Raw genomic sequence first — 27,293 nt, 5'->3', positions numbered from 1 at the left:
GGCTCTTTTTGGGCAAACATACTATGACGTTTTTGCCAAATTTGAGGAAACTCTCTCAAGGCATTCTTGAAATATTACATTTATGACAATGAAACAAAGGCAAGGTCACCGTGACCCTTGACCTTTGACCACCAAATTAGAATCAGGTCATTGTTAAGTCCAAGTGGACATTTGTGCAAATTTGAAAAAAAAATCCTCAAAGTGTTCTTGAGATATTGCTGTCACAAGAATAAGACGAATGCAAGGTCACAGTGACCTTAACCTTTGACCACCAATTTAGAATCAGTTTATTGTTGAATCCAAGTGGACATTTGTGCCAAATCTGAAGAAATTTCCTCAAGGTGTTCTTGAAATATTGGGTTTAGAAGAATGAGACAAACACAAGATCACATTGTCCTTGATCGTTGACTACCAAAATCTAACCAGTTCATTCAGTCCAAGTGGATGTTTGTGCCAAATTTGAGAAAACTCCCTAAAGGCCTTCATCAAGGTTATATAGCTTTCAGGAGAATGACGGGAATGCGAGGTCACAGTGATCTTGACTTTTGACCAAAAAATTCAAATTAGTATATTGTTAAGTATTAGTGGACGTTTGTGCCAAATTTGAAGAAATTCTCTCAAAGTGTTCTTGAAATATTGGGTTTAGAAGAATGAGACAAACACAAGATCACATTGTCCTTGACAATGTTGACCACCAAAATCTAACCAGTTCATTCAGTCCAAGTGGATGTTTGTGCCAAATTTGAGAAAACTCCCTCAAGGCCTTCAGATATCTCGTTCACAATAATAAGATGAAAGCAAGGTCCAGTGACCTTGACCTTTGATCACAATTTAGAATCAGTTCATTGTCAAATGGATGTTTGTGCCAAATTTGAGAAAACTCCCTCAAGGCCTTCAGATATCTCGTTCACAATAATAAGATGAATGCAAGGTCCCAGTGACCTTGACCTTTGATCACCAATTTAGAATCAGTTCATTGTCAAGTGGATGTTTGTGCCAAATTTAAAGAAATTTCCTCAATGTGACAAACACACGAGACAACAAGACAAACCACCAAAATTTAACCAGTCCAAAATGGATGTTTGTGCCATATTTGAAGAAACTCCCTAGAGGAGCTCCTGAGATATCGTGTTCATGAGAATAAGACATACGAAAACAAAAAGCAGGCTATCGTTGGCATGGAGACATAAAAGGTACCTAAATGTGCGTCATTGATGTGACACTGATTGGTGACATTTTTCTGACAAAGTTTAAAAATGGATTACTAATGTGATGACCTATAACTCATTAGACATACATGACATCATCATGGACTAAAGGAATTTGTGCTATAAATAGCTTATAAATACAACGTGAGTGAGTTGGGCTCCATAGACTTTAATGTATCATATAGCTCCTAATAATTCATAAACTGTACATGTCATGATAATGAGCATAGGTACAGTTGATCGATGTGCAATACTGAGCATTTTGAAATATGAATGGAGTTTGCACTGTATACAATAGCAGATATAAATACAGTTGATGTCTATTGGATTGTTTTTAAATCTTAATAACTCAAAAAGTATAAAAGTTATCAATAAGAAAAGTCATAGCACCCATCTACAAAGAATCCCGCACGGTTCGACATATCAATCGTTGTGGTAACATACAAGCTGTAGCAGGACATACAAATCAAAGAAAAATCAGTTTCCCACTATTGTCTCATTACATATGCAAATTTATGAATATTTTATGAAAATACCTTCGGCATGGTTCAATATATGAACAGTATATGTGGCATAAATGGGTTTTGAGTTTTGAGAGAGCGAAAAAAGGCACAGAAGAAGAAGAAGAAAGCAAAAGAGCATGAGTGTGATCGCTGCTTTCAGCACTCACACCAAAAATAATTACAAGTCAGCACTGACCTACTGTCAAACATCATCATGAGAAAACAAAACCGTCAAAAAAGAGCAACGTTTTGTAGCACTGAGGCGACAAGGCAGCTTACAGTCACATTTCTATATTCATATGCAAGCAAACAATCCTAGCATAGGACTGGAAAAATACTATTCAGTTACAGTTTGACTAACATAACTAAACTGATTCATATGATGGACATACTGTATATACTGTAGATTGATGCAAAAATAAAGTTTGCTTTCATCCTGATCTGTTCCTTCCCAATATAGCAACGCTGTTATTTTAGCATCTGGAAGCATTTTAAACAGCTGAATACTGGTCCAACCAAAGACTGTATATAAAGATGGACGACACGTCTTCACTTCCTCCCACGGTGCAAAAATGAAGCCAAAATATCCCGGATACAGCTGCTGCCATCTTGTGCTTGTGACGTCATTTGGAGCTGAAGTCTGTGCAGTAGTGATCTCCGCCGTACCGAGTTCCCGCCGTCCGACCAATCGCGAGCAGCGCCATTAATCACAAGCACAACGATTGGCACACACAGCTTAACCCCCCCCTTTTAATAGTATCAAATAACATGTTCGCATCCCAACTTGTCAAATATCGCCGCTTTGTCTGTGGACTTTTTACACTTTTAACAAATATTCAGCTAATGTTAACTTTGCATTCTGGTACCTGTTGCACTGTCCGTGTCTGTAACGACTAACAACCAGTCTGAGCTACATTTTTGTCTTCAGCAACTGTGTGTTGAACATGTGACCAGAACAAAAAGGGATTGTTCCTGTTGCCATGGTTACCATTGATAAAGAGAAATAAAACCACAAGAGTTTCACCAGACATAGCGAAAAAGTATTAAATCAGAGTTTGCAGAGGAGAATGACACGTAGACTGACAGGTCCGTCACTCTGTCTTTCCCCGCCTGGTTTCATTCTCAACCTATATTACAAAATAAACTCAGCAACAAACCTTCCTGCTCACATGAGCTTTTAAATTGCACACCTGTTTCCAGTGCATTTTAAACCCTGTGTTAGTTGTCTGTGTATTATTAAAGGATTTTCAACTACAGTCAGATTGCCGTGGTTACATTTTTGGACTGCCTGCCTACGCGGCTTTTACACTGAGTGAGCTGGGCAGTCATTGTTTTTTATCTTTAAGTGACTCTTTGCCTCATCCTGAAGTGCACCTGATATTTTACAGCTAACTACACAGAGCCTTAACCCAGTGCTGCACTCCCTATTTCCCCTCAATGTCCGGGGATTGTTGGGCCCATCCACCTCCCCTCCCGCCCGACATACAGGGACTTTACAGCTCTTTTTATAATGTTGCTGTCGGTGGCGTTACAAGCTGTTGCTGCCCGGCAGTGTATCATATCACCATGAAAGGAGCCTTTGTGTGTCAGTATCTGACGCTAAAATCACTGACAAAGCGGCGGCCTTTGACGAGTTGAGAATGATAACGGGCTGCAAATAGCTACTTAAAACCAAAATCAGAAAAACAAAAACTTGAACAAACATCAGCATGATAAGAACTGCCCAAAATGACAGACACCACCTTTGGGGAAAAATTAGTTTGTCCAACAGGGGGTAGGGGGCTCCACTTTTGGGGAGCTGTCACATCGTCCATCTTTATGATACAGTCGACCGGTCCAGCAGAGGATAATTATCATCACCTCATGAGCTCAATCAGAGGGTTCATGTGTCTGTAATGTGTGCGGGTTTTTTAGTCGACGATGTCTGCACATGTGCATCTGTTTTTGTGCATTATTGAAGTAAAGCACTTCTATCTGTGATGCAGCTCAGCTCCCATTCAGGTTACTGAAGTACTCGACGCATTATGGAAGTTGCTATGGCGTTATGCAGCCCTGCAGCTTGAGGAGGGGTAAGGCAGAGTAGTGCTTCTTTAAAACTTTAAGTGGGGTTGGTAAAGAGAGCGTTGGGGGTCCAACTGCTGGTGTCTGCTAAGGTTTAGGAATATGGGGATTCTGTGGCTGAGATCATGCTGCTTGTGTTTGGAGAGATCAGATCTTTACAGACATGGACCAGAGGGGCAGGACGAGGGTCCCTATTCAAGCTGGGAGGAAGTATCTGTGTTGGGGCTGAGAGATGATTCGCTGATGGGGGAGCAAAAGTTAAGGCTTTCCCTCCTCTACTCCGGCTGGGGCGCCGGCGTCTCATTGGCATTGTTGTCGGTGATCTTGTTTTCCAGCTCGTCGTCGGACAGGAGGTCCAAGGAAGTTCCCTCGACCTGAAGAGGACGTCTGCCTGGGCGAGTGGAGGAGAAGCTGATGGGGCCGCCGCGCCTGCAGGTAAAGGTAAAAAACAAAGGTCAGAGAAGAAAAAGAGGAATAACTGCTCACGAATTGTGAATGTCAGACAGTTAATGCGTCTGTCTGCTTCACCGTACCTGAGGCGGTTCTTGAGTGTGTGAACCTCGCGGCTCAGGCCCTCGCTGGCCTCGGTGGCGTCATCTAGCTCTCTCTGCAGTTTCCTGCGTGAGGCGTTGGCCCTCGTGGCTTCTTCCTCGGCCTCCTCCAGCTGACGCTTCAGCTGCTTCATACGAGAGCTAGCCTTTTCCACCTTCACACACACACACACACACACAAGAAATGAATAAATCCTCAAAAAATAAAAAATGTGCTCAAAGGACTCTATTTAGGGGCAGCAGGGTCGGAAGGTGACCTGACTGATCTTTCTTAAAACCAAAGTGGGGCTAAACAATTTGTGGGAGACGGGAGGCATCATTTTCATGTCAGCTCCTTGGGGAGAAATCATCAGCGTTTGTATTTATTGATTTGATGATTTTATTTCCCACAGTAGCGAGTGAGGGGAGTCTGCTGCTCACAGACAGACGGGGAGCTGACTAATCAGTGAATATTCTGTTAATGTGTAAAAACACATGATTTGAGCAGCTGTCTGTGCAGATTACGCTTCACTAAACGTGATAGAAATAGACTCAGGCCCTGATCACACAGGAAGTGTTTTAGCAGCTGGAGGCGGCTTTTTGTGATCGTTCTTAATGCTTTTTGCTCACAGTTTTTGCGTTGCAACACGCCTTATGTTGCTGCGTTTCAGGCACCTGGCATTTTTTCCGGAACGCTATGAACTCGAGTTGAAAAAACTTCAACTCAAAGTGGAAAAGCGCCCCACGTCATCTCCACTTTTTTCCCATTGTCCAATCAGATGATTTGAGAGGCGGGCTTTCTGTGGTGCTCACGACAACAAGTTTACAGTTGGTAAACAATGGAGGAGAAACTGGTGGTAGTGGTTGCTGGATACCCAGAGCTATACAGCCNCCCTCTGCCTCAACATGGCAGGAACTACACACTGATCAACGGTAGATTAATTTACACAGGAAGGTTAGTGTAAGGACATGATGGGGTGGTCGCTTGGCAACAATATAAAGGCGCAGCAAGCGCTTTTTTTTCACTAGTGGCGTTCAGTATCTGCAAAATGTCTCTGTGTGATCGACACAGCAGCATTAACGACAGCTTCGTCAGACATACTTGTTCTTTAAACTGGTCGGCGTGGCGACGCTCATCCTCCACTTGCATGCAGATTTCTTTCAGCTTCTTCTCAGTCCTTCTCACGGTCTTGTTGGCGGCTGCTCGCTCCCTTCGATTCAGAACAAGTAAAGGTCAAAGAGACAAAGCCAGATTTAGTGTTACAGGTAAAATATGTTTTAGTTCATTTCATATTTCAGCCTGGTTTATGGTTTTTGAACTGTCAGTTTGAGTAAGGAGGACAGCGTATTGAGCTCTCACTTGGCCTCCTGCTCCAGCTGTTCCTCCAGCTGTGCTATCTTGGCCTCCAGGGCGGTGATGGAGGCCTTGAACCTGTTCTTCACAGAACCCTCCAGCTCTCCCAGCTTGGCCCGCAGCTCCTTGTTTTGACGCTCCAGTTGCTGCCGAGCGTTTTCGCTCTTCTGTCCCGTGCTGCGCTCTGCACTCAGCTCTGTGGTCAGGGTGTCCACCTGAGGGACAGAGAGAGAGGAGGAGGTGAAGATATGTTGCACAGGCTGATTAAGAATTCTCCCAGAACACCAGAAGCAGTCCATTAAAAATAGGGATAAATAAAGATGATCAATGACGATGTTCTCTAATCCTGTTCCAATATTACACCGCACCTGCATGGTTGTCTTTCTGAAGCGGTCGTTGAGCAGCTCCATGTTGCCCTGCTCCTCTTCCAGCTCCTCCTCCAGCTGAGCGATGCGAGCCTCCAGCCTCCTCTTCTCATCCATCAGAGCAGACCTGACACACACAGATGAAGAACATCCAAATATAATATCTCAAAATGGAAATAAAATGTTCAGAAAAGCCTGCCTGGAGAGCAAAACAGCTTCAGCTTGAGAAGAATGTGCTCTGATATAATAATCTCCATTCGTCTTGTGCAGGTTAAAAAACAATATAAACAAGGAGATGCGTCTGTCCACAGATAACATGGTGAGGGTGAGGATAACTTACTTTCCAGAGGTGCTGTTTGAGATTTCATCTTGCAGCTCATCTCGTTCCTGCTCTGCGTGGCGTCGGCCCCTCTCAGATGCTGCCAGGTCCTGCAGGGAAAGGTCAAAGGTTAAACATAAGGATTTGTTTTTGTATCATCTAATACAGTGGTTCCCAAGTGGTCCAGCCAGGGGGTCCAGATTTCTCCTTAGTCATCAGTTTAAGGTCCACACAGTTTATTACATTTAGCATCATACTTGTGTTCCGCCATGTCGTCTAGCTAGTTTGCTGTCTCTGTCACGTAGCTGTCTGTTAGTCAGTCACGTCACTTAAAAATAAAAGCTCTGTACCTGAAATTCACTGTACTTTAAAAATAAAGTGTTTTTTTTTGTTTTTGTTTTTGTTTTTTTACAAACTTGATATATTTGCGAGTCACTTGCGGCCCATTCAGAAGGTTGCATTCAGTCCACCAGTTGGGATCCACTCATCTAATAGATACAGTCAGTATTTATGGGAACCCCCACAAAACGTCACATCCATTCACACTAAGGGGGAAAACAAAGCATTTGCTACCATGCTGAAGAGTTGCTGCATGTCAAAAAAGAGATTAAAAATCCAGAGTTAAAGGGTATTTTTTTAACCTGGTCCAATATCGCAGCAGTAGCCGACTGCAAAGAAACACTAGTGGCATGTTTTTTTTTTGGTCTTGGTTTGTCTTTCTACTGTTTTAGCAATCACCAGCTCTGGTATGGTTGAAATAAACCCTTAATTCACCCTTTAAGATGTAAAAATATGCTGCCTCTATACATGCTTAAATGATTGTTTTTTAAATGGAGTCTGGTGTGTTTGGTAAAGGTGAATTCAGGGCTGTTTCTGGTTCAACAAAAAGAATCTAACGCTTTATCTGAACAGCCACTGGTAAAAAAGTTGTGAGCCTCCAACGACCCGCAGCTCTCAAGGTTGTAAATCCCTGCTAACGTTAAAGCACATTGTCAAAACAGACGCTAACAGGTGTCTCTTATGTGAGTTTAAAAAACACAGTTTCTAAGAATTTACAGGCTTGGGTAAAGGACTGTTTTCCCCCTCGCCGACCAGTTGACCTCTACAACAAACATTACAAAATGTCTGCAAATCAGATTGATATTTTGTCCTGTACCTCATGCAGCTGTACAATCTCAGCCTCCAGACTCTTCAGTTTCTTCTCATTTTCCTTGGATATGGCGAAAATATCATCTCTAGAAGCGCGGGCGTCTTCTAACTCTCGCTGGTAGTCCTTCATTTGGGCCTGACGGAAAAAACAAATGGCTGTAGTGCTTAGAATCAGAGTGGTTTGAATGGAGAATATGTGTGATTCAAACATTAAATCTGTACCTGTAACTTGCGCAGCTGTTTGATGGCTTCATCTCGAGCCTTGTTGGCTCCCTCTATGTGACCCTCTATATCCTTCAGATCCATCTCCAGCTTCTTTTTAGCAGCTACAGCCAAACCTCTCTGCTTCCTCTCGTCCTCCAGCTCTGCCTCCATCTCTCGCACCTGAGGGGGAGCCAGTGCAAGTTATTAGTGTGCTGGGCTTTAACTGTTAACTGTTGTTGTGTAATGTACAGTGTGTGATTCTGCACCTGCTTGACTAACGCTCTCTTCTTCTCGTCGTTCTGGTCGTCCCGGCCCTGGAGGTCTCTCTCATACTGGGCTTTCATGGCCTGCATGTTGACCTCCAGACGCAGCTTGGCGTCCTCTGTGGCCTGCAGCTCGTCCTCCAGCTCCTCCAGCTGAGTCTTCATCTCCTCCAGCTGCTGCTCCAGAGTACGCTTGGACTTCTCTAGCTCGTGGACCTGATGGGGAGGAGATAAACAGAAGGCGATCAGTGAGGCTGCTGCTGAACTGTCACAGCAACTCACACATGCTTTATTCATCCTAACACTCACGTTCTTGCCCACGTCGTCCTTGGAGCTCATCAGATCTTCCATTTCGGCACGAAGCTGCTTGTTAACCCTCTCCAGCTCCTCTTTGGCCTCCAGCGCCTCGTCCAGAGCTCTGGCCAGAGACAGAGCTTTGGTCTCCTTCTCCCTGGCCTCAGCTTCAGCGCGGTCACGCTCTTCAGCGTAACGGGCTGAGATGCTCTTCTCTTCAGCCAGCATCTGCAGAGCAGGACGACATCAGATTGTGGAGCCGCATTTTATGAAAATTACTTGTGTAATTTGGAATTATGGTAGTGATATTAATTGTCTCCTGAAGTGTATCTAAACTGCAAAGACAGAGGAATAAACTGTTCCATTTCAAAATAGCTCTAAAGGCCCAGACACACAAAACCGACATTGAAGAACTAGCAGCAACAAAGGCGGACTGGTGCATCACTAAAACAACCGGACCAAGACCTTCTTGAAGAGGTGGTCTCAGTCTGGTTCCAAAGGAACTCTGGTGCGGTTGGTTTGTGGTGAAGAGGTGTTCCGACCTGGATGTGAAGCAACTGCAGTCACATGACACATTGTTTGGGTTAAACATGAGCATGTTACAGTCCTGGAGGATTATTAATGTGCACCTCCTCCTGTACTGCCTTAATATGCACATTCAGCACATCCAATGCATCAAAACATTGTTTTCTAGTTGGAGCCGCGCCTCGTTTTCAAACTGTATGGTTTGACTAAAATGAACAATGACAGCAATATAGTCCACGATGAGCAGCGCTAAAATCAACCTGCGTAGTTGTCCCTCCATTGTGACATTAGAAAGTGTCACATTTATCTTGCAAGTGTACTCTTCTTCAACGTTTGCTTTACTTCCTGGATTTTTCCCACATGGAAATTCTGACCAATGATCTGGTGTAAGCAAGACAACTCTGAAAGCACTCTAACTCTCCATACCAGCAGGCGGCAGTAGTCCGTATTATTCATTCAAAAAGGGAAACCAGAACGTCAGGACAGCTTCAAGATGCTAGTTAGCCAGTTAGCACATTAACAACACAACCTGATGCTGAAAGAACAAAGGATATTTACTATGCACCAGCGAATAATAACACAAAAAGTTAAGAGATGTTTCTGCTACAGAGCTCAATGGCTAAAATAATAATCTTAGCTAATAAGTTTGTTTCAACCTTACGCCCTTTTGACTTAAGCCAATTGTTTACTTTCCTCACTTCAGTTTCTCCCTGCTGCAGTGAGCTTAACTGCAAATCAGAGTGATTTCATTCAACGACGGGCTCCGCCATCTCGGACGCTGATTCAACATGCTGAATCAGCCAAAAAGCAGCCGAAAAGAACCCACTAGTACCAACGGTGTGGGACACAACATGAAGACTAGTGCGCCACATGCTCACCAACAGCCCAACAATGACCAGTGGCCGACCGCCAGCTTGGTGCGTCAGGGCCCTAAGACAAACTTCCAAACTCACTCCATCCACAGTTGTTTTCCAGAAGAAATATCTTTAAAACCATCTTTAAAGTGCGCCCTCACCTGGTCAAACTTCTTCTGTTTCTTCTCCAGGTTGGAGACGATCTGTCTCTGGTGATCCAGGTCTACAGTCAGATCATCCAGCTCCTGCTGCAGACGGGTCTTTGTCTTCTCCATCTTCTCAAAACCGATGGTCTTCTCTTCCAGACGCTGGCTGGCCAGCTCCAGGTCCTTCTGCAGCTTCTTCTTCAACTCCTCCAGTCCCTCTATTGTTCCAACGTCATCCTCCAGCTTCTTCTTGCTCTCGGACAGCTAAAACAAAACAAGCATCATTCAGAATTCAAAAAAGGCGTTCTTTAAACATTGTTTCCTGCACCTGTTATCACATGTCCTACCTGAGCCTGTACAGTCAACATCTGCTTCTCCAGGTTCTTGCGCGCCTCCTCATCTTCCTCCTGCTGCTCCTGCAGAGCGCTCTTCTCCTCCTCCAGCTGGCGTATACGACTGCTGAGGTTCAGCTTCTGACGTGTCTCCTCCTGGAGCAGCTCCTACATGAAAAAGTGTCCAGGTAGAAGTTAGTTTAACAGAAAGGATGCATTAAGAGTGGATGATGAGACATAATCAAACTTCACTGTATGTCACCTGTGTGTCTTGTAGCTGACTTTCTAATCCAGAGACGTCTTTGGTCGTCTTGATAACTTTCCTCTCTGCATCCTCCAGCAAGGTGGACACGTTGTCCAACTCAGTCTGTATGAAGAGGCACCAAGGTGAAAACATGGTTTGTATATGTTTGTATTTGAATAAAACATGAGCTTCACAAACAAAGAATGCAATCATCTATATTGATGTATTTCATTAAGAATGAATTATTATATTATTTAATAAATTATTAGAAAATTATTAAATAATTACAATAACTAACATGAACTTGTACATGAACATGCAAACGTACCAAATTACTAAAATGTTCCACGACGAATTCCAACAAACAGAATGCTTGCAATGTCGACTGATTCCGTTTTGATAAATGGTCCCATTAAACCACACAACCAGGTAATGTTAGCTGTCTGAGCACTTTAATGGAGAGCTTCACCGCTAATGGATGACTTATAATTTTCTGCAGCTAAACTCAGACAAGACAGAAGTAATTATCTTTGGCCCTGATCACCGAGCAAGGAAATTACAACCCTTCATTAGTCCTCTGGCAGCTATTATAAAATCTACAGTGAGACATTTAAGCATCACTTTTGATTCTCAGTTGAACTCTGAACCACATGTCAATAATCTCATTAAATCCTGCGACTTCCACTTGAGAATTATTATCAAAATCAAATCAGCTTTGTCTTTTTCTGACCTAGAAAAGCTTGTTCATTCTTTTGTATTTCTGCGCCTCAACTACTGCAATGCACTGTTTACATGCCTCAGTAAATCTTTAGTAGCTCGGCTTCAAATGGGGCAGAGCGCTGCAGCTCGTAGTTCAACTGGGACAAATCATAGGTCACATATCAGCCCAATTCTCACTTCCTTCCACTGGTTGCCAGTTAACTTCAGCATTAATTCTAAGATTCTTTTAATAACTTTTAAAACTCAACATGGTTTAGCACCACTTTATATAGCTGAGCTTCTGACTACCTACCCTCCAAGTCGTGACCTGAGATCCTCAAGCCTACCCTCGCTAGTCGTCCCTAGATCAAGGCTGGTAACTAATGGTGATCAAGTTTTTGCCATCAAGGCCTCAAGGCTTTGGCATTATCTGCCTGAGGAGATTAGGCTGGCTAGCACATCACCCACATCATCATTGCTTAAAACATAGCACTGCATGGTGGTGCAGTGGTTAGCATTGTCGCCTCACAGCAAGAGGGTTCCTGGTCAGGGAGCCCTTCTGTGTGGAGTTTGCATGTTCTCCTCATGTCAGCATGGGTTTCCTCCAGGTGCTCCAGCTTCCTCCCACAGTCCAAAGACATGCAGGTTAATTGGTGACTCTAAATTGTCCGTAGGTGTGAATGTGAGTGTGAATGGTTGTCTGTCTCTATGTGTCAGCCCTGTGATAGTCTGACCTGTCCAGGATAGCATATGGTTACCATGGAGACGACTGAAACCTTTTTGAGGCATAAGTTGAAAATGCGCGCAGCTTTTATCTCCGTCGAGCGACGCTCATTAAAACTGGCGAGCGTCCTAAATCAGGCTTTTCTTTCCCCCCCAAAGAAGAGGAGCATTATGAATCTGGAAGTGTCAAGAATTTTTTTTTCATGAGAATATTTTTTTTGTAGTTTCAAGTTTCAACCTAAAAACCCAGGAATTACATCACTATTTTGGGGGAATACAAAAACTAATCCAAATAAAAGTGGTTATGAATGTATTCAGGACAAAAACAAAAGTCTCAGTGTAACTAATTCCACTGTGTGTGTGCATCTTCGCCCCTCACCTGTAGTTTGTGTGCACGTTCCAACAGTTCCCCCTTGGCCCTCTCTCCCTCAGTGACCCTGGCCATGAACTCCTGCAGCTGACCCTCCAGCTTCTTCCTCTTGTGTTCAGACTCCGCCTTCGCCTGTTGCAGGCCCTTGACCTCGCAGGCCAGCTCCTTGTTGGCACTCTCCTGGCTCTGCTTGGTCTTCTCCAGGTTGGCCTTGAACTAGACATTAAACATCAGTGTGGTCAGATGATGAAGAGACGTCACTTTCTCTTTGGTAGATGTGATAACAGACTGTGGAAAGGTATGTTACCCTCTTGGCCTGCTCCAGCTGTTCAGACAGCTCCTCCAAGGCGGTGGCATGCCTCTGTCGCATCTCCTGGATCTGAGATTCATGGTTTTTAGTCTCCTCATCGATGGTCTTCTTCAGCTCTGCAACCTCCTGTTCTCGCTTGGTCCTACAGAGGAGTGGAACACAGAGAAGTCTTAACCTTCCAGTTGACTTTAATAACAACTACTGGCTTAATGTCCAACTGTCTATGGTATTAATGTAAAATAAGGGAGAGTAAAATGCAGAGGGCTGTACCGAAGTTCCTGCTGGGCAGCGGTTGTATCAAGGGTGTCCTCAAGTTCAGTCTTAAGGGCCTCAAGCTCTTCACTCAAGTCCCTCTTGAGTTTCTCAGCCTTGTTTCTGGCCACTTTCTCCGACTCGAGGTCCTCCTGCAGCTCAGACAGCTGGGCCTGCAGCTCCCTCACCTGTTTCAGAGCGTTGTTCTTCTGGCCAATCTCGTCCTCGCCCCTGTTCACCACACAGAACGTGCAACAGAATCTCAGATAGAAAGTGGGCACAACATTGTGACTATGAGGTACGATACTGAAAGATGATATAAAAGGCATTTGCAAAAATAAAACCTGGAAACTCAGTGCAATCATTTCACATGTAAATACCTCATGAATTGTGTTCTATTAATGAATATTTGCATTCCTACAGAGTGGCACATCTGGCCCCGCCCCTCAGACATGCATCAGTGACGAACGTCTTCATCTTATTGCAAATTAGAAACAGAGATGGTGAGATAAAAACTGTACAAGACAGCGTTTATGTAACCTAAATGAACAAGAAACATATCTCCTTAATTTCTCAGACAGCAGAACAGTTAACGTCGGAGCTTATCAATATTACAGTCTTTAATAATTCAGCCCCAGGGCCCGTTTAATACTGGATTAATACCCATCCCTACCCGCGTCAACTCTTCTATTGTGTCTAGACTCCACTGGGTGGCAGCAGAGACACTGTCTCAGAGCAGTTGATGCTCAGTGATCAGATTCCAACAAACCAAATGTGGGACAAAGAGAGACAAGGACATGTTGCAGATGCTGAGAGGTAATAATTTTTGATATCATGTCTATGTGACTCAAAATAAACCAACAGTCCAGCAGGCAGATGAAAATATTGTCCGTTTCTGCAAACCATGAATACATTACATTTGTACGTGTCACATGTGTTGCATCAACATTTGTCAGTGACATAGTGCAGGAGCTGATACTGTTGGGAGGTGGAGGGGATGGTGGATGGCGTGCCACCTAGGCGAGACACCTGCCAAGCTGCAGACCACTGTTCAAGACCAGCAAATAACAAAACCCTTTCAGCAGTTTTTTGGCCACCACACGTGGCTGCTTTTTACTGAGACATCACTGTTTCCAGCAGGGATGGTGCTGCCAAAAGCCAAAAACATGATCTTTTCCTAACCATTACCAAGTAGTTTTTGTGCCTAATCTTAACCACAGCATTGTTGAAATGTGTCAACGCATCTGCTACATTGGTAACTATTTGCCTCCAAGAACACTGCGATCATCTGCTGCTGGTTTGTTGGAGGTTCAAGAATGCATCCTTTAGCCCCATTTCCACCAAACACTTTCGGTATGGTACCTGTGGAACCAAAAGTAACCCTTCAGACATGGTACCTGGACCCTCGGTCCCTTTAATGTGACTTGGATAAAACTGATTGAGTTGCGTGAGAGCTTGTAGATGGATGTTTTGCCGTTGTTGAAAGAATCTAGCCTGGAAATCCAGACCCAAATCTAGAAAGATTTAGGGTCTGGCTATGAGTAATGCAAATGGCCCAACTCGAGGGGCGGCACCAAGCATGCATTTGAAAATATCACTGCACGCAATTGGATAACACTACGACCAATCAGAACAATACACGGGGTGACGTATCCAGAGCTTAGCTACCAGTGGAGCTAACTGGTAGATTAGACTCTTGCCGTATCCGGTCGGCAAAACAGCAAAAACGTCCTTCTTGCAAAGGAAAGACTCGAGCGCCGTCTTCTGTTCCTTTTTTAGAGAAAAAGCCAAGTCTAACTCGTTCATTGTAGCGGCCAAAGCCGTTTCAAACAACTGGTGTTCATCTGTAGCCATCTTGCAATGTTTACTGACTGATTCCGGACTTCGTCGTCGCAGCGCTGTCGTCATCTGTTTAGCTCGCCTCTGGCCCGCCTATATCAGATACACCGATGTGATTGGTGCAGCTCGGCTCCAAGGGCATGGGTAATGAGCATCATTACTGATTGCCAGAGTGACTCGCTGAGCAAATTCAAATTGTGCTCTCGTGAGAACTCTGGATTTCCAGGGTAGAAAGAATCCTCTCTGTTTTTGGATTCTTTATTCACCGTGGAGACATGCCTTCCTTTAATGAAACTTGGCTTCGTGTTAAGCCCCGTTTCCGCCAAACACTTTTGGTATGGTGCCTTTGAAACCAACAATAAACCTTCGGGCATGGTACTCACTGCTCCGTCCAGCACTCGCTGTATTTCCCCATCAGCGGTGACAAAGATGTCAAAATCAGAACATCATCTCAGTATGTGGGACGTGGGACGAGAGATGATAATGCTACGTAGTCTCACTTAAAGTGGAACATTAGATGATGCCTACAGCTGTGTTTTGGTGGATATTCCTATAGGAGCTGCATGCTGCACAGACCACCTATCAGCATGGTCCTACACTTAAAAAAAAAAACACAAGTTACATGCACACCACTAACAGGGTCGCACATCACAAACACATTCCAGAGCAGTGAGAGTCAGTCAATAAATACAGGGAACAATAACTAAAAGCTTAAAGGATGTTTTTTTTTTTACAACATGATAAGTTGTACACTCGTCTGTGTTGTCACTGCTATAAAATGTTCGATATAAAACGGCAGGTGTGAATGTATCCTGCACCAGTGTTTAGTGTGATGACTGATCTGTACAGCTATGTAGCGCTGATCTCAGACTGACTCACATCACGAAGCAGAAGCTCAAGGACTCAAAACTCTAGCAGACATATTGAGCTCACACACACACACACACACACACACACACACACACACAGTTATGTCATACTGAGCTGTGGTGTTTTATTCTCTTCTACGGCGGTCCCAGTATCTCCTACCTCGCCTGCATCATCTGCTGCTCATCTTCCTTCTTGCCCAGCTGAATTTTCAGCTCCTCTGTCTGCACCTGCAGCTCGGCTATCTGGTCCTGCAAGTCGGACGTCTCCCCGTCCAGCTTCCTCTTAGCCTTCTCCAGCTCCTGACGGGTCTTCTCCTCCTTCTTCAGTCTCTCTGATTTATAAAAGACAGGATGCAATGGTTAAATGAAACACCAAGACAGGTCTTTTCAGTGTAGATGAATTCTAAACTCTACATGTCAATTATTTCGCTTCTTTACCCTCCAGGTCGACCATCATCATCTCCTGCTTGTTCTTGACCTTTCCCAAGTTCTTGGCCTTTTCTTCCTCTTCGGCTAGCATCGAGGTCATCTCATTGATTCTGTCGTCCAACAGCTTCTTTTCCTAAAGGAGAGAGATACAGGCAGGTAAGCGCACAGCTAGCCTCTCAACTCAGCATCAACATCTGTTACTCTCCCAGTGTTACGTTGAATTCGTGAAGACAATTTTGTTTTTCTTTCATGTCTCTACAGTGAACGAAGAATCCAAACCCAGAGGAAATTCTTGATGACTTCAGGTAAAAGGGGCTGATGTTTAACAACAGCAAAACTCTATCAAAATATCTGTTAACAAACTCACACAACTTGTGCAGTAACATCAAAGTCTGGACATACGACTGGATAAATGAGACTTGGATTAAAGTGCATGACTTTTACTTGAATTCATTAAGAATTTGAAGAAAGAAACTGTTTTTGGTTTCTTCATTCACCTTGGAAACATACCAGAAAAAGTCTGATTCCTGAGTTCAACGTAACACAGGGTAAATAACTGACATACAAACAGACGTTTTGGGAGGGTGAAGCCTTTCTTTAATGATCTGCAACATTTGGCTCTGTCTTATTAAGCTGTGCAGTAAATGAGAAGACGTTCATCAAGACTGTGAGACCCTCAGAGCCTCCTCTTTCTCACCTTGAGGAACTTGGAGTTCTGGTCTTCTAGTAGCAAAATGTCCTCTTCAAATTTCTTCATTTTGGCCTCAGCCGTCACTTTCTCCAGCTGCAGCTTCTGTCTGGCAGCCTCCTCCTCATCCAACTGTTCCTCCAGATCCTACACACACCAGAGTTTGATCATAGCAGCAAACATTTTTTTGTATTTAAGTAATTTGAAATAGTACTACTTTGAAATACATTTCCAAGAGTGAAGAATATTGTTTTTCAGTAAACAGTGTTTAGTACATCCCGAGGACACACCTGGATATGGGACTGCATCTTCTTCTTCTCGTTCTGCATGCCCTGGGTCCTCTCTTCTTCCTCCTCCAGCCGGGACTCCAGGTCATGAAGGATCTCCTCCAGCTCTTGCTTTTTGGAGGCCAGGCGAGCTCTCATCTCCTCAGCCTCTGCGAACAGCTCTGTCTCCGCCTGCAGCTGCTCTGCCAGGATGTTCTTCTCCTCTGTTAACTACACAGAGAAAACATTATAACCTTCAACTGTGCATCCTAAAAAAAAAATCCATTATGATATGTTATTATCTGGTACCAAGGCTGCAGAGCTATCGCTGCGTTTGTATCTAACCTGCTGGTATTTCCTCTCCATCTCCACCAGCTCTCCCTCCACCTTGGTCTGCTTCTCCTTCACCTTGACCAGCTCCTCATCTTTAGCCTGCATCTCCTCCTCCTGCCGGGTCACCTGCAGCAGAGGCTTCACCTGCAGCCAGAGATGAGATTTCAGAGATTACTGGGAGATTAGTGACCTCTAGAGGCAAAAGCACCAAGGTACACACACTCCACACATGTACATGCACACAAGCACACACCTTGGTGAAGAGTCTCCACCACTGCCAGTGACGCAGCTTCAGGTAGGCTGCGCAGTTCCTCTGGAGAACCTTCAGAGCGCTGAGCTGCTGCTGCTTCTTAGCAAAGGCCCTGGAGCATTAGAGAGGAAGACAACAATGACGGAGTGAGACAAAAGTTATACAGAAATGACTCTACTGCCGCAGAAGAGAAGCCCTTACTTGCGTGCCAGATATCCCCGACACACGGCCTGGAAGTAAATGATGATGTCAGTGATCTTCAGGTCCCTCTCTTCCTCCAGGTGGGCCAGGACTCCAGCCCTGAAGAAGATCTTACTCTGGCCGATACGGAACAGGTTGCCGTCCAGCTCCAGGGCTTTAATCTATCAAAGACAGAGAGACATTGAGGGGAAAGGAAAAGGCTGCTGGGGCTAACTGAAGGAGAAACTGCTTGGTGTAATTCAACTAGATCATTTGCAAAATAATCCTTTTAAATTCTTGCATCTTAATTCTTTATTTAGAACGTTGTCTCAAATGAATAACATTTTAAGATAAACCCTTATTGTTCCTTTGAGGGGAAATTGATCATGTGCTTTTATTGAAAACGACAAATTTCTTACTCATAACTGTCCTCTGCATCACACGGTTGGATCGACTTTGATACTGCTGAAGCTTCCGAACTACTACTCTTCTGTCATTTAAAATTCCTAACCAAAGTACAAGTTCTAGCACCTACTTAACTTTACATATCCCTCATGTACGCACTTATGGCAAGCCATTTTAACATTTAATCGCTAGACTGGAGATTATGGTTGCAGCGATACACCGGTTTTAAGGTGTACCGTGATAAAGAAGTTGACGGTTATCATACCATTACATTTGCTCGTCTATGATAATAAAAAGCAACTGCACAGAGAATCTGCCCTTTATTTTAGTTATTTTCAACAATTTACAACATTAACAAAATGGTTTCAAGTTTCAGTTATAGTAATAAAAAGTTATTATCATTATTGATTTTGCAATGAGGAAGACCCCCGCCAGGACGAACTTCGGCATCAAGTGGGGACAGGGCAGACTGCATGACCTGGACTTTGCGGAAGACCTGGCTCTGATTAGTCATACCCACGTTGCACTCCAGGAGATGACCAGCAATCTCCAAGAGCACAGAGCAAAGGTTGGTCTACGGATCAGCCACGAGAAAACCAAGGCCATGATCGTTGGACAGGATCAACACCACCCATCACTCACTCTAGGCAAGTATGACATCAAGTACGTCGAGAACCTCACGTTTCTTGGCAGCAACTTCTTGAGTACAGGAGATGTGGAGAAAGACGTACGAACGAGAATCGGCAAAGCTGCAGGAGTGTTCCAAAGGCTCCGCAACATATGGTCGTGCAGAACTAGCACTACGGCCATCAAGCTACGCCTGTGGTCATTCCAACAGCAACCCATGCCTGCGAGACGTGGATGAGGACTGCCAGCGTTACCAACATGTTGGATGTTTTCCACTGAGGATGCCTCAGAACCATCTTGAGGATCTCATGGTGAGACCACATCACCAATGATGAGGTGATGAGAAGGGCAGGGGTGGCGCTACTGTCTGACATGGTCTCTGACAGGAGAAGAGGAATGGCTGGACACGTACTCCGACTGCCAAGATAGAGACCGGCGAGTGTGGCAATGGACTGGGTGCCTGAGGGCGGCAAGAGGAAGAGAGGGAGACCAAAGAAGACGTGGAGACAGACATTTAAGGAAGACCTAAGCGAGATGGGTGTCAGCTGGCACGGTGCAAGGAGGGTCGCCAGCAACGGAGCAAGTGGAAGGGACTCGTCGCCCAATGTTCCAATAGGAACGGGAGGAACTAAGTAATAAAATAATAATGTAATAAAAATAATAATAAAAAGTTTGGTCAACCAAAAAATAACCCTTGATGTGATGTCTGAGGCAGCGGTTGAGATCATTTCATTTGTCTTGAGTTGAGAAAGAAGTCCTTACCATCCTCTCACAGGCCTGTTTGCCATCCATGAAGCCTTTGGGAATGGCGTTCGGGGTGAGGATCTCATACCTGGACACAGAGCAGAGACAATATCATAGATACCACATCCATCATCTTTGTTTTGTTAACCTGGTTAAAAAGGATACTGGTATATACAAGACATACATCATGTTAGACAAAGTAGAAAGGGGGGGAGATTTTATACTCTTTAAAACATGTTTATACACCATCTCTGAAATATTTAATTAATAACAAAGTGTATCTACTTATGGCAATAATCTTCTTCAATTTGTGTTTCATATCTAAGTTGACATTATGACAGTACCTCTGTCTGAACTCCTGGAAGACGATGCGGTTGGGGAAGCCCTGTCTGCAGATACGAATCCCCTCCAGCACACCGTTACACCTCAGCTGGTCCAGAACCAGGTGGGGGTCCAGTTTACCAGCCTGGGGGTGGAGGAAGAAGAGGAGGGGGATGAAGAAGAGCAACATTTTAATGTATGGGTAAAGGTTCTGGATAAATAAATTTCACTTAAACTTGAATAGGCTGTATATTTGTTTGTGTTTAAGTGACAAACGCTGCATTACGTCTGTAGGATATAAACAGTCAGCGATGGACAAAGTACACAACTCTATTACTTGAGTCAAAGTGTGGATACTCCTGGTCAAATATTGCTCCAATACAAGTGACAGTTGCTGACTAAAATTATTACTTGAGGCAAAGAACTGGAGTATTGTTCAGTTTAGTTCAATTGAACTCAAGCTCGTTTGCCCCCTCAGTGCGGTTCCTTTGGGCAGGTGTGAACACAGCAGTCGCATTCGGCTGTGCACCAAAACAACCGGACCGAGACCTTCTTGAAGAGGTGGTGATAGTGATGAAGAGTGAACTAGAAACTATATTTGAAACCAAATCTCTGGCCTCACCAGGTCTTTATTTGGGGCAGCGGTTCTTAATCCAGCAGGTGCTGAGGTTCACTGTGACACTCACCCTTTTCTCGTGGTTTGGGATGATGCAGCGGACAAAGTTGGGATTGGTGTTCCTCAGTGTGGCCATCAGCTTCGATAACTGCTCCTTGTACAGCTGACCCACGGTGCGGAACATGCCCTTCTTGGTCTTGTAGGCGGCACCAAACGCCGTCTCGTTCATGCCTGCAACCTGGTCCAGACCCACGATTCTGTCAACTGGTGATGAAAAATGAGACGAAGAGAGAGGGAAGGAGATGTAGTAAATATGAAGAGAACATCAAAACAAAATGTTGTGCTGTTTACATGAATGTAGAAAAGAGAAAAGCCAATGACTCTGAAGCCTCTGATTTAAATCCAATGTGGATATTCATCAGGAAGTGTTGCCAATAACGGTTGAAATATTCAACTGATTAGGTTTTGCTCTTTTCTAATTTGTGGTAAAGCATGAAGACAGACGATGGTGTCACACCAGCTGTGACCAGAGACCAGCAGCTGGTTTGATTTTATAGGCAACATAAGATAACACACAGAGGTTTCTCTCAGCCAGAAGTGGCGCACCGAGAAATGTTTCACACGGGTGGCCACTGAAAATGTTGGCGTGAGACACCAAAACCAAAACCATAACTGAATTTCAGGAATTCTGTTACAGTGTTTAAGTGTATGTTTAAGGCTGGCTGAGAGCTATGTCAATATGAGAGTTAAGGAATTACCTACTGATATATTTTGGTTTCTTATTTCACAGGTAATGTTACTTATTATCTGATGTTCATAGTTAATATTTTGAGTTTGACAACAATCCTGCTTTAATCTGACATGTATCTGTGTAAACATGTAAAAGGCAATTAATTGTTCTTCAAATAGGCTGGTTATCATTTTAAGTAACACTTCATAAGACAGCCCGCGTTTCAGAGTGTACCTCTCGCCCACTTTCCCGGGAGTTAGCGTATAACTCCCGTGAACTTACATGTACTTCCCCAGGAGTTAGAGCATAATTCCTCCTGGTCACTTACCACATACTTTCCCAGGAGTAAGAGTATAACGACGCGTTCACTTGGCGCATGGGAAGTATATGCCAAGTGACCGCGTCATTATACTCTAACTCCTGGGAAAGTATGTACCGGAGTACTGGAGAACGCTGTGGAGGTGTGACATTTTTTCCGCTGAGACACTTTGGTTGCGTCTGGTTGTTATGATTCAGAATGTCCGTGGACGTAAACATGTCGGCACAAGGTTGAAGACTTGTTCTGGATGAGGGAAAGGCTGAAGCATGCAGGAAGAGAGGACGGACCCGCCGGTCTGTGCGGGTTCATGAGAGGAAACATAACATATATACAGTATATTAATGGATTTCTCTGCTGTTGTTGTTGTTCAGTACTTGTACATGTGAGATGTGACGATTTGTCTTTGCGGTATTTGTCCCTCCTACACTGAACAGCTGAAGTGACAAGCACAGGGTTTTTACCCAAAGTTGAAATTTTTTTGACTCTCAGTGCCCAGACAAAAATGCCCAACCGGCAGCCCTAAGTTCAAAAATCACACCGAGCTACTGGCGTTTGTAGCACATCATAAATACGCAGTGCTCCCATTGTAAAGAATTAAAAAAATATGCTGGCCTCAGAAAAAAAAAGCTCTCATGGTCACGGCCCCTGAGGTCAGCCTCCAATTATTTTTGCCAGGGAGGAATTAATGGGGATGGGGCACCAAATGTATCAGGGTGGCCATGGCCCCTCTTTGACGGAGTCCACCAAGCAGAAGTAAAGTATTTAAAACAGCGGTTCCCAACTGGTCCAGCCATGAGGTCCAGATATCTCCTATGTAATTTGTTCAAGGTCCAAACAGTTCAATGTATTCAGTATCATACTTGCATTTGGCCACTGAGTCATTGAGTTAGTCTGTTGTTTCTGTCATGTAACTGTCCGTTAGCCACTCACTCTACTGCAGGGATTGGCACTTCAAAATAAAATCTATGTGCCGGAAATTCATTGTACTTCAAAATAAAGTGTGTTTTTTGCAAACTTGGCGTGTTAGTGAGTCACTTGTGGTCCAATCAGAATGGACCTGGGACCCACTTTTGGACCTGGGACCCACCAGTTGGGAACCGATGATTTAAAACAGCCAGGATACAAAAACGAACTTTTGAATATGAACTACACCTGCCAACCATATCACTACGCAGAAGGAATTGTGCATTTACTCTTTGACGAGAGGCTCATGACAGAATGTGATGTACTGTAAACATTAGTGGCGCCCTCCTTGGCCGAGCTGTTACGTTAGCTAGCTCAGTGGTGCTAGGTGAGCTAGCAGTAGATGCACACTTCCTTCTGCACGTCTCACGCTCAGTAGAAAGAAAATAGCTCCTACGTGAAACTGCTCACAACAATATTTGTGGATTATCATGAGTAACTGGGTCATGATTTCTGCAGAGAGACATTGCTGTTGAGTTTTTCAAATGTATTTATTGGCACTTTGAGCACCACAAGCTGAGTGCCATCTAGTTTCATTATTAGGAGAGAAGGCAGACATCTCTACGGCTGACATCTCCAACACTACTACACCAAAACCATCTAGACTGATAAGAGGGAAAATATGATTTTTTTATTTGGGGATTAACTGTCCCTTTAAACCTACTGCCACATGGCAGTAAAGCAGCACTGCGTAGCTTAGTTCCCTCGCCTTTTAATAAAAAATATTGACTTTGGATCAGATGTCTGGCGTGCAGGTTCCTCAGATGTTCCATCTTTTCAGTACTTATAAATGCCAGAACGATCCACCGGATCCACTTCCTCTTCGTCCTCAAAACTAATTTGGAAACTTTAGTCTCTCTCTACCTGATGTTCGCGCTGACGCACACACAAATGTACAATTGTCCAAAAATCCATCTGATCGAGCAAATCTAAAATTTCCTGTCTCCAAGTTGCAGCCTTTTGTTTATTTTTTGCATGATTACAGAAAGAAATAATCACTCAAGCAATAGTTGTTGGAATATTTAGAGTGGCAGTGAGCCACCAGCACTCATGGAAGAATGAAATGTTTCAGTATCAAAGGTTTTTGGAGCCATGCAAAGCCAGAGGGGAGTTTATTGAGGAGTGCACAGTGCAGCCAGGACAGGACAGGGAACCAGTGATCCCTCTGGTGCAGAGGATGAGGAGAAGCCAGTGGTACACAAAGGTTACTATCATTCACCTGGAGCTTCATGGAGCCCAGACACATTGTCATAGAAAGAGGCTCTCTGAAACGTCTGAATGTCTACAGCAACAGAGACACGGACAGAGAGAGAAGACAGAGGAGTGTGAGAGAGAAAAAAGTGGGCATGCTAACTCACACACCCACAAACACACACACACATATTCATAAGCATTAATTAGCTGTTAAGAGGACTGGAGTAAATGTCAGTGTGTGCACTGTAATATCACAGTACATGCATATTATCAAAGCCTTGTTATTATTCAAAGCCAGTGCTGGGTTGTCTTAGCTGCACATTTATCAGGAGAAAGATTAGTCCAGAAAGTGTTATATAACCATTCTGCTCTCCATCCGACCTGTCTGTGATTCCATGAAAAACAAATTGAAATTATCATTATAAAAATCATGGCTCCCATCTAATTAAATCAATCAACAGTTTACTCCTCGCTGGGGGAGAAAATACAGGATTAGCAATAAAGCTGTCACTCAGCGGTGAAGGAAGAAAGTCCTCGCTGTGGTTTACCTCGCTTACACTTCCCACATCAGAGAAACATGACGCTGCACTGCTGAATGAAACTCAAGACAGGAAGTGCAAGCGAAGAGACAGTGTAGTTACCCTCGTCATTAAATACGACAGTCAGTTGTTTCTATTGAGCGAAATGCTAACACCAGCGTGCTAACATACCCAAATGCTAACATGTTTCGCAGGTATAATGTTTACCATGTTCACCATCTTAAGATTGATCTATGGTCGGGCGCTTGACAATTTTGACAAGTGTTGCTTGGTAGAAATGTAACAGTCGGACGTTGCTTTTTAATTTATGTATCAGTAAAAGGTTTTAAGTCATCTCCATGGTAACCAGAGACCCCTTGCATTTCTTTGCAGTATGAGGCCCAGATCACGCAGAAAGTGTTTTGCAGGTTGCAGTTTTTGGTTGAGGGTGAGAGGCTGTCAGCAGATAAACAGAGATCTGTGTGGGTACATGAGACCCTAAAAAAGAGGCTGGATCATGGGGAGTACCACCAGTTGGTCCAGGAGCTTCTCCTCCATCATGGACGTTTACAGGCAGATTTTAGGATGACTCAGGGGCAGTTTGACAACCTGCTGTCTATCATCAGGCCGTATAGCTCTGGGTATCCAGCAACCACTACCACCAGTTTCTCCTCCATTGTTTACCAACTGTCATGACCACCACCTCAACTAATCTGATTGGTTTATGGGAATAAAGATGACGTATAAAGAGATGACGTGGGGCGCTTTGCTGCTCTGAGTTGTAGATTTTTCAACTCCAGGAGTTCAAAAACGGCAGGTGCCTAGAGCACAGGAAGGTGAGGCGTGTCTCAATGCAAAAACAGCGAGCAAAAGCTTCATTCTCATTGAAAAAACAATCACAAAAAGCTGCCTTCTGCTGCTTCTGTGTGATCAGGGCCTGAGTCTATTGCTATCATGTTTAGTGAACCGTAATCTGCACGGACAGCTTTTTAAATCATGTATTTTTAACGTATTAACCAAATATTCGTTGATTGATTAGCTCCCGGTCTGTCTGTGAGCGGCAGATTGCCCTCACTTGCTACTGTGGGAAATAAAATCAATGAATCAATACATACTAATGCTGTCCTGTGGAGCTGACATGAAAATTATCTTGGTTCAGTAAATGTCTGCTGTCAGTCAGCCTGGTGAAGCCACTTCGACCGACCTCCTGCAGAGCTGAGAGGACAGAGGTCTGCTTCTGTGGACAGAGTTGCTGGGTGCAGGTCAGAGTCGGTGTGGATTGAAAACTGCTATCTCATGGCGACATGGTAACACTTCCGATCACATTACACGACAAAATATGACGTCTACAACATGACACAATTCCCTAGCTGGGTGCCATGAAATAAAAATGTGGAGCTAAACTTTTATCTGTTAAAAATACGTCATTTCTGTCGAGAAACACTCATCAAAAGTGTTGAGCCCCCTACTGTAAATCAGACTTTAGTTTAATGTGTTACAAAGCTAACAACTGTCAATTAGCATTAAACACAAAGTACAGCTGAGGCTGATGGGAGCGTCATTAGTTTTGCTGGTATTTGGTCATAAATCTAAATATTGTACAAATTAGCATTTTGACCTGATGATGAAAACTAAACACCAAAATTGTCATATCGAAGGGAACATGAACATCTGCACCAAATCTGATGACAATGTGCTGCTAGCTAAAGCCCCAGAAGAGAGTGCTGTAAATGCTTTTCTTTTTGTGTCTCATCTGCTCAATTAACAGTAAGTATGGTGTCTAACATCCTCCTGGACTTAAAAGGATAAAAACAGGTTTATTCAGAAGTCATACAGCAGATTAAATTGTGCATCATCAATATGTTTTTGAACAGTTAAAAGCTCAGTGAGCTCCTACACAGAAAATAAACTACTAAGAGACTCACCATCTTTCCAGAGCTCAGCCACAAACTTGTCAGTTGACTGGTGCAGCAGCGTCGCCACGTTGTCATTTAGGGGATCCATGTTCTTCATGAGCCATTCATCAGCTTTATAGTCCACCTGAAGAAACACAGAAATATATCAGTGTTAGTTTAGTGGTTGGACAACAAAATGGTCTACTGTGTTTCCATCAAAAATCTCAAACACTGACAGACTGAGCATTAAGAACTCAAATGATCAAAATATTTTTAAGACAGTGACCTGCATTTTAACAGGCTACCATGTAATGTAATGTATAAAGCAACAATGACTACGCACAAGGTTTGGTATCCCAACAGCAAAAAGGAAAATGGACTTTGGCATCCAATCATTTTTTAATGTCTTCCATACCACGGGCATGCCGCCGACATACCAACCTTATCATGCTAGCTTGTAGAGAAGGCAGCTAAGTAATGCTATTTTCGTCTTGTGTATTTGAATATTTCTACATGCTAGGGTCCATAAACATATTTGTAATTGCATAAATTGGGTCTGACTGGAAAGCTGAGACTCTTGTGGATTCAATTAGCCAAATTTTATGCGTGATGATGTTTGTCCTAATAGCAGCCATTTCACTATAGAAGTCATTGTGTAAAATGACCTATTGTGGCTCCTAGGATAATCACAACCTCATGAAACTTTACAGCCACAAGCTAGAGACCTCTGGCATTCAGAGGATGTTTGGCTTTCTTAGCTGTATTGACAATAAGGAGGTTTCTCAGCAGTTTCCAGAACAGCAGTGCTCGTCATCCAAGCGCTGAAAAAAAAGCAAATCTTACAGAAATTTCCAAAAGTTTTGATAGCAAATCACAGTATGGATTCTTCTAAGGTGTTACTCAAGGTCTTGGTGTCTTCATGTGGTATGGAGGGATTTTTGACCTTTTTTTTTTTTTTTTTTAAATCAATTCTCAAGTGGGAAAAACCAACCCCAAAATTGCTGCAACAACTTATGCAACATAATTAAGCAGAAGCAGCATCATATACCTCTACCCTAATATTCTAAGCTCCTATCTTACTTTATTACACGGCTCTATTAAATGCTGTATTCTGATTGGTCAGTAGCGGCATTCTGCGGTCTGATATTACTGTGTAATGACCACTGCTAGTAGCAACGGTCATTACACACAGTTGCTATGTAGCCCAGCGTTGCTAAGGATGCTGCCCTGCAACACTGCAGCTGTCAAACAACTTCCGAGGGAAAAAACAAACAGAAGTGGCTGATTTTAACGGATGCCGCTGAAGAAAAAGAATACCTACGGACTTTCTCTGCCAAAAACAAAAGAACCCGGAATTGAATACACACTCGGCAGTCATGCTTAATGACATTTTACGCGAGTT

General features: G+C 43.7%; 1 protein-coding gene across 2 annotated transcripts in view; it reads right to left on the bottom strand.

Moving 5' to 3' along the window:
* Positions 1-1,361: 1,361 nt before the first annotated feature.
* LOC126405301 (myosin-10-like) overlaps positions 1,362-27,293 on the bottom strand; it is a 100,656-nt gene continuing 74,724 nt past the window's right edge. For both annotated transcript variants that reach the window (XM_050068971.1, XM_050068972.1), the window contains 27 exons: positions 25,922-26,036; positions 20,343-20,536; positions 19,680-19,801; positions 19,354-19,423; positions 17,581-17,741; positions 17,383-17,491; positions 17,142-17,273; positions 16,821-17,027; positions 16,540-16,677; positions 15,852-15,975; positions 15,574-15,745; positions 12,724-12,936; positions 12,451-12,595; positions 12,153-12,359; positions 10,370-10,474; positions 10,123-10,275; positions 9,791-10,039; positions 8,266-8,478; positions 7,960-8,172; positions 7,712-7,873; positions 7,497-7,625; positions 6,362-6,450; positions 6,025-6,148; positions 5,663-5,871; positions 5,405-5,513; positions 4,306-4,478; positions 1,362-4,201 (listed from right to left, as the gene is read on the bottom strand). In XM_050068971.1, coding sequence (XP_049924928.1) covers positions 4,048-4,201; positions 4,306-4,478; positions 5,405-5,513; positions 5,663-5,871; positions 6,025-6,148; positions 6,362-6,450; positions 7,497-7,625; positions 7,712-7,873; positions 7,960-8,172; positions 8,266-8,478; positions 9,791-10,039; positions 10,123-10,275; positions 10,370-10,474; positions 12,153-12,359; positions 12,451-12,595; positions 12,724-12,936; positions 15,574-15,745; positions 15,852-15,975; positions 16,540-16,677; positions 16,821-17,027; positions 17,142-17,273; positions 17,383-17,491; positions 17,581-17,741; positions 19,354-19,423; positions 19,680-19,801; positions 20,343-20,536; positions 25,922-26,036 — 4,191 coding nt within the window. In that variant the 3' untranslated portion in view covers positions 1,362-4,047. The remainder of the gene's footprint in view (positions 4,202-4,305; positions 4,479-5,404; positions 5,514-5,662; positions 5,872-6,024; positions 6,149-6,361; positions 6,451-7,496; positions 7,626-7,711; positions 7,874-7,959; positions 8,173-8,265; positions 8,479-9,790; positions 10,040-10,122; positions 10,276-10,369; positions 10,475-12,152; positions 12,360-12,450; positions 12,596-12,723; positions 12,937-15,573; positions 15,746-15,851; positions 15,976-16,539; positions 16,678-16,820; positions 17,028-17,141; positions 17,274-17,382; positions 17,492-17,580; positions 17,742-19,353; positions 19,424-19,679; positions 19,802-20,342; positions 20,537-25,921; positions 26,037-27,293) is intronic.

The sequence above is a fragment of the Epinephelus moara genome, chromosome 18 (genome assembly GCF_006386435.1).
Source record: "Epinephelus moara isolate mb chromosome 18, YSFRI_EMoa_1.0, whole genome shotgun sequence".
Classification (NCBI taxonomy): Eukaryota; Metazoa; Chordata; class Actinopteri; order Perciformes; family Serranidae; genus Epinephelus; species Epinephelus moara.
This window is presented reverse-complemented; position numbering and strand designations above follow the sequence as displayed.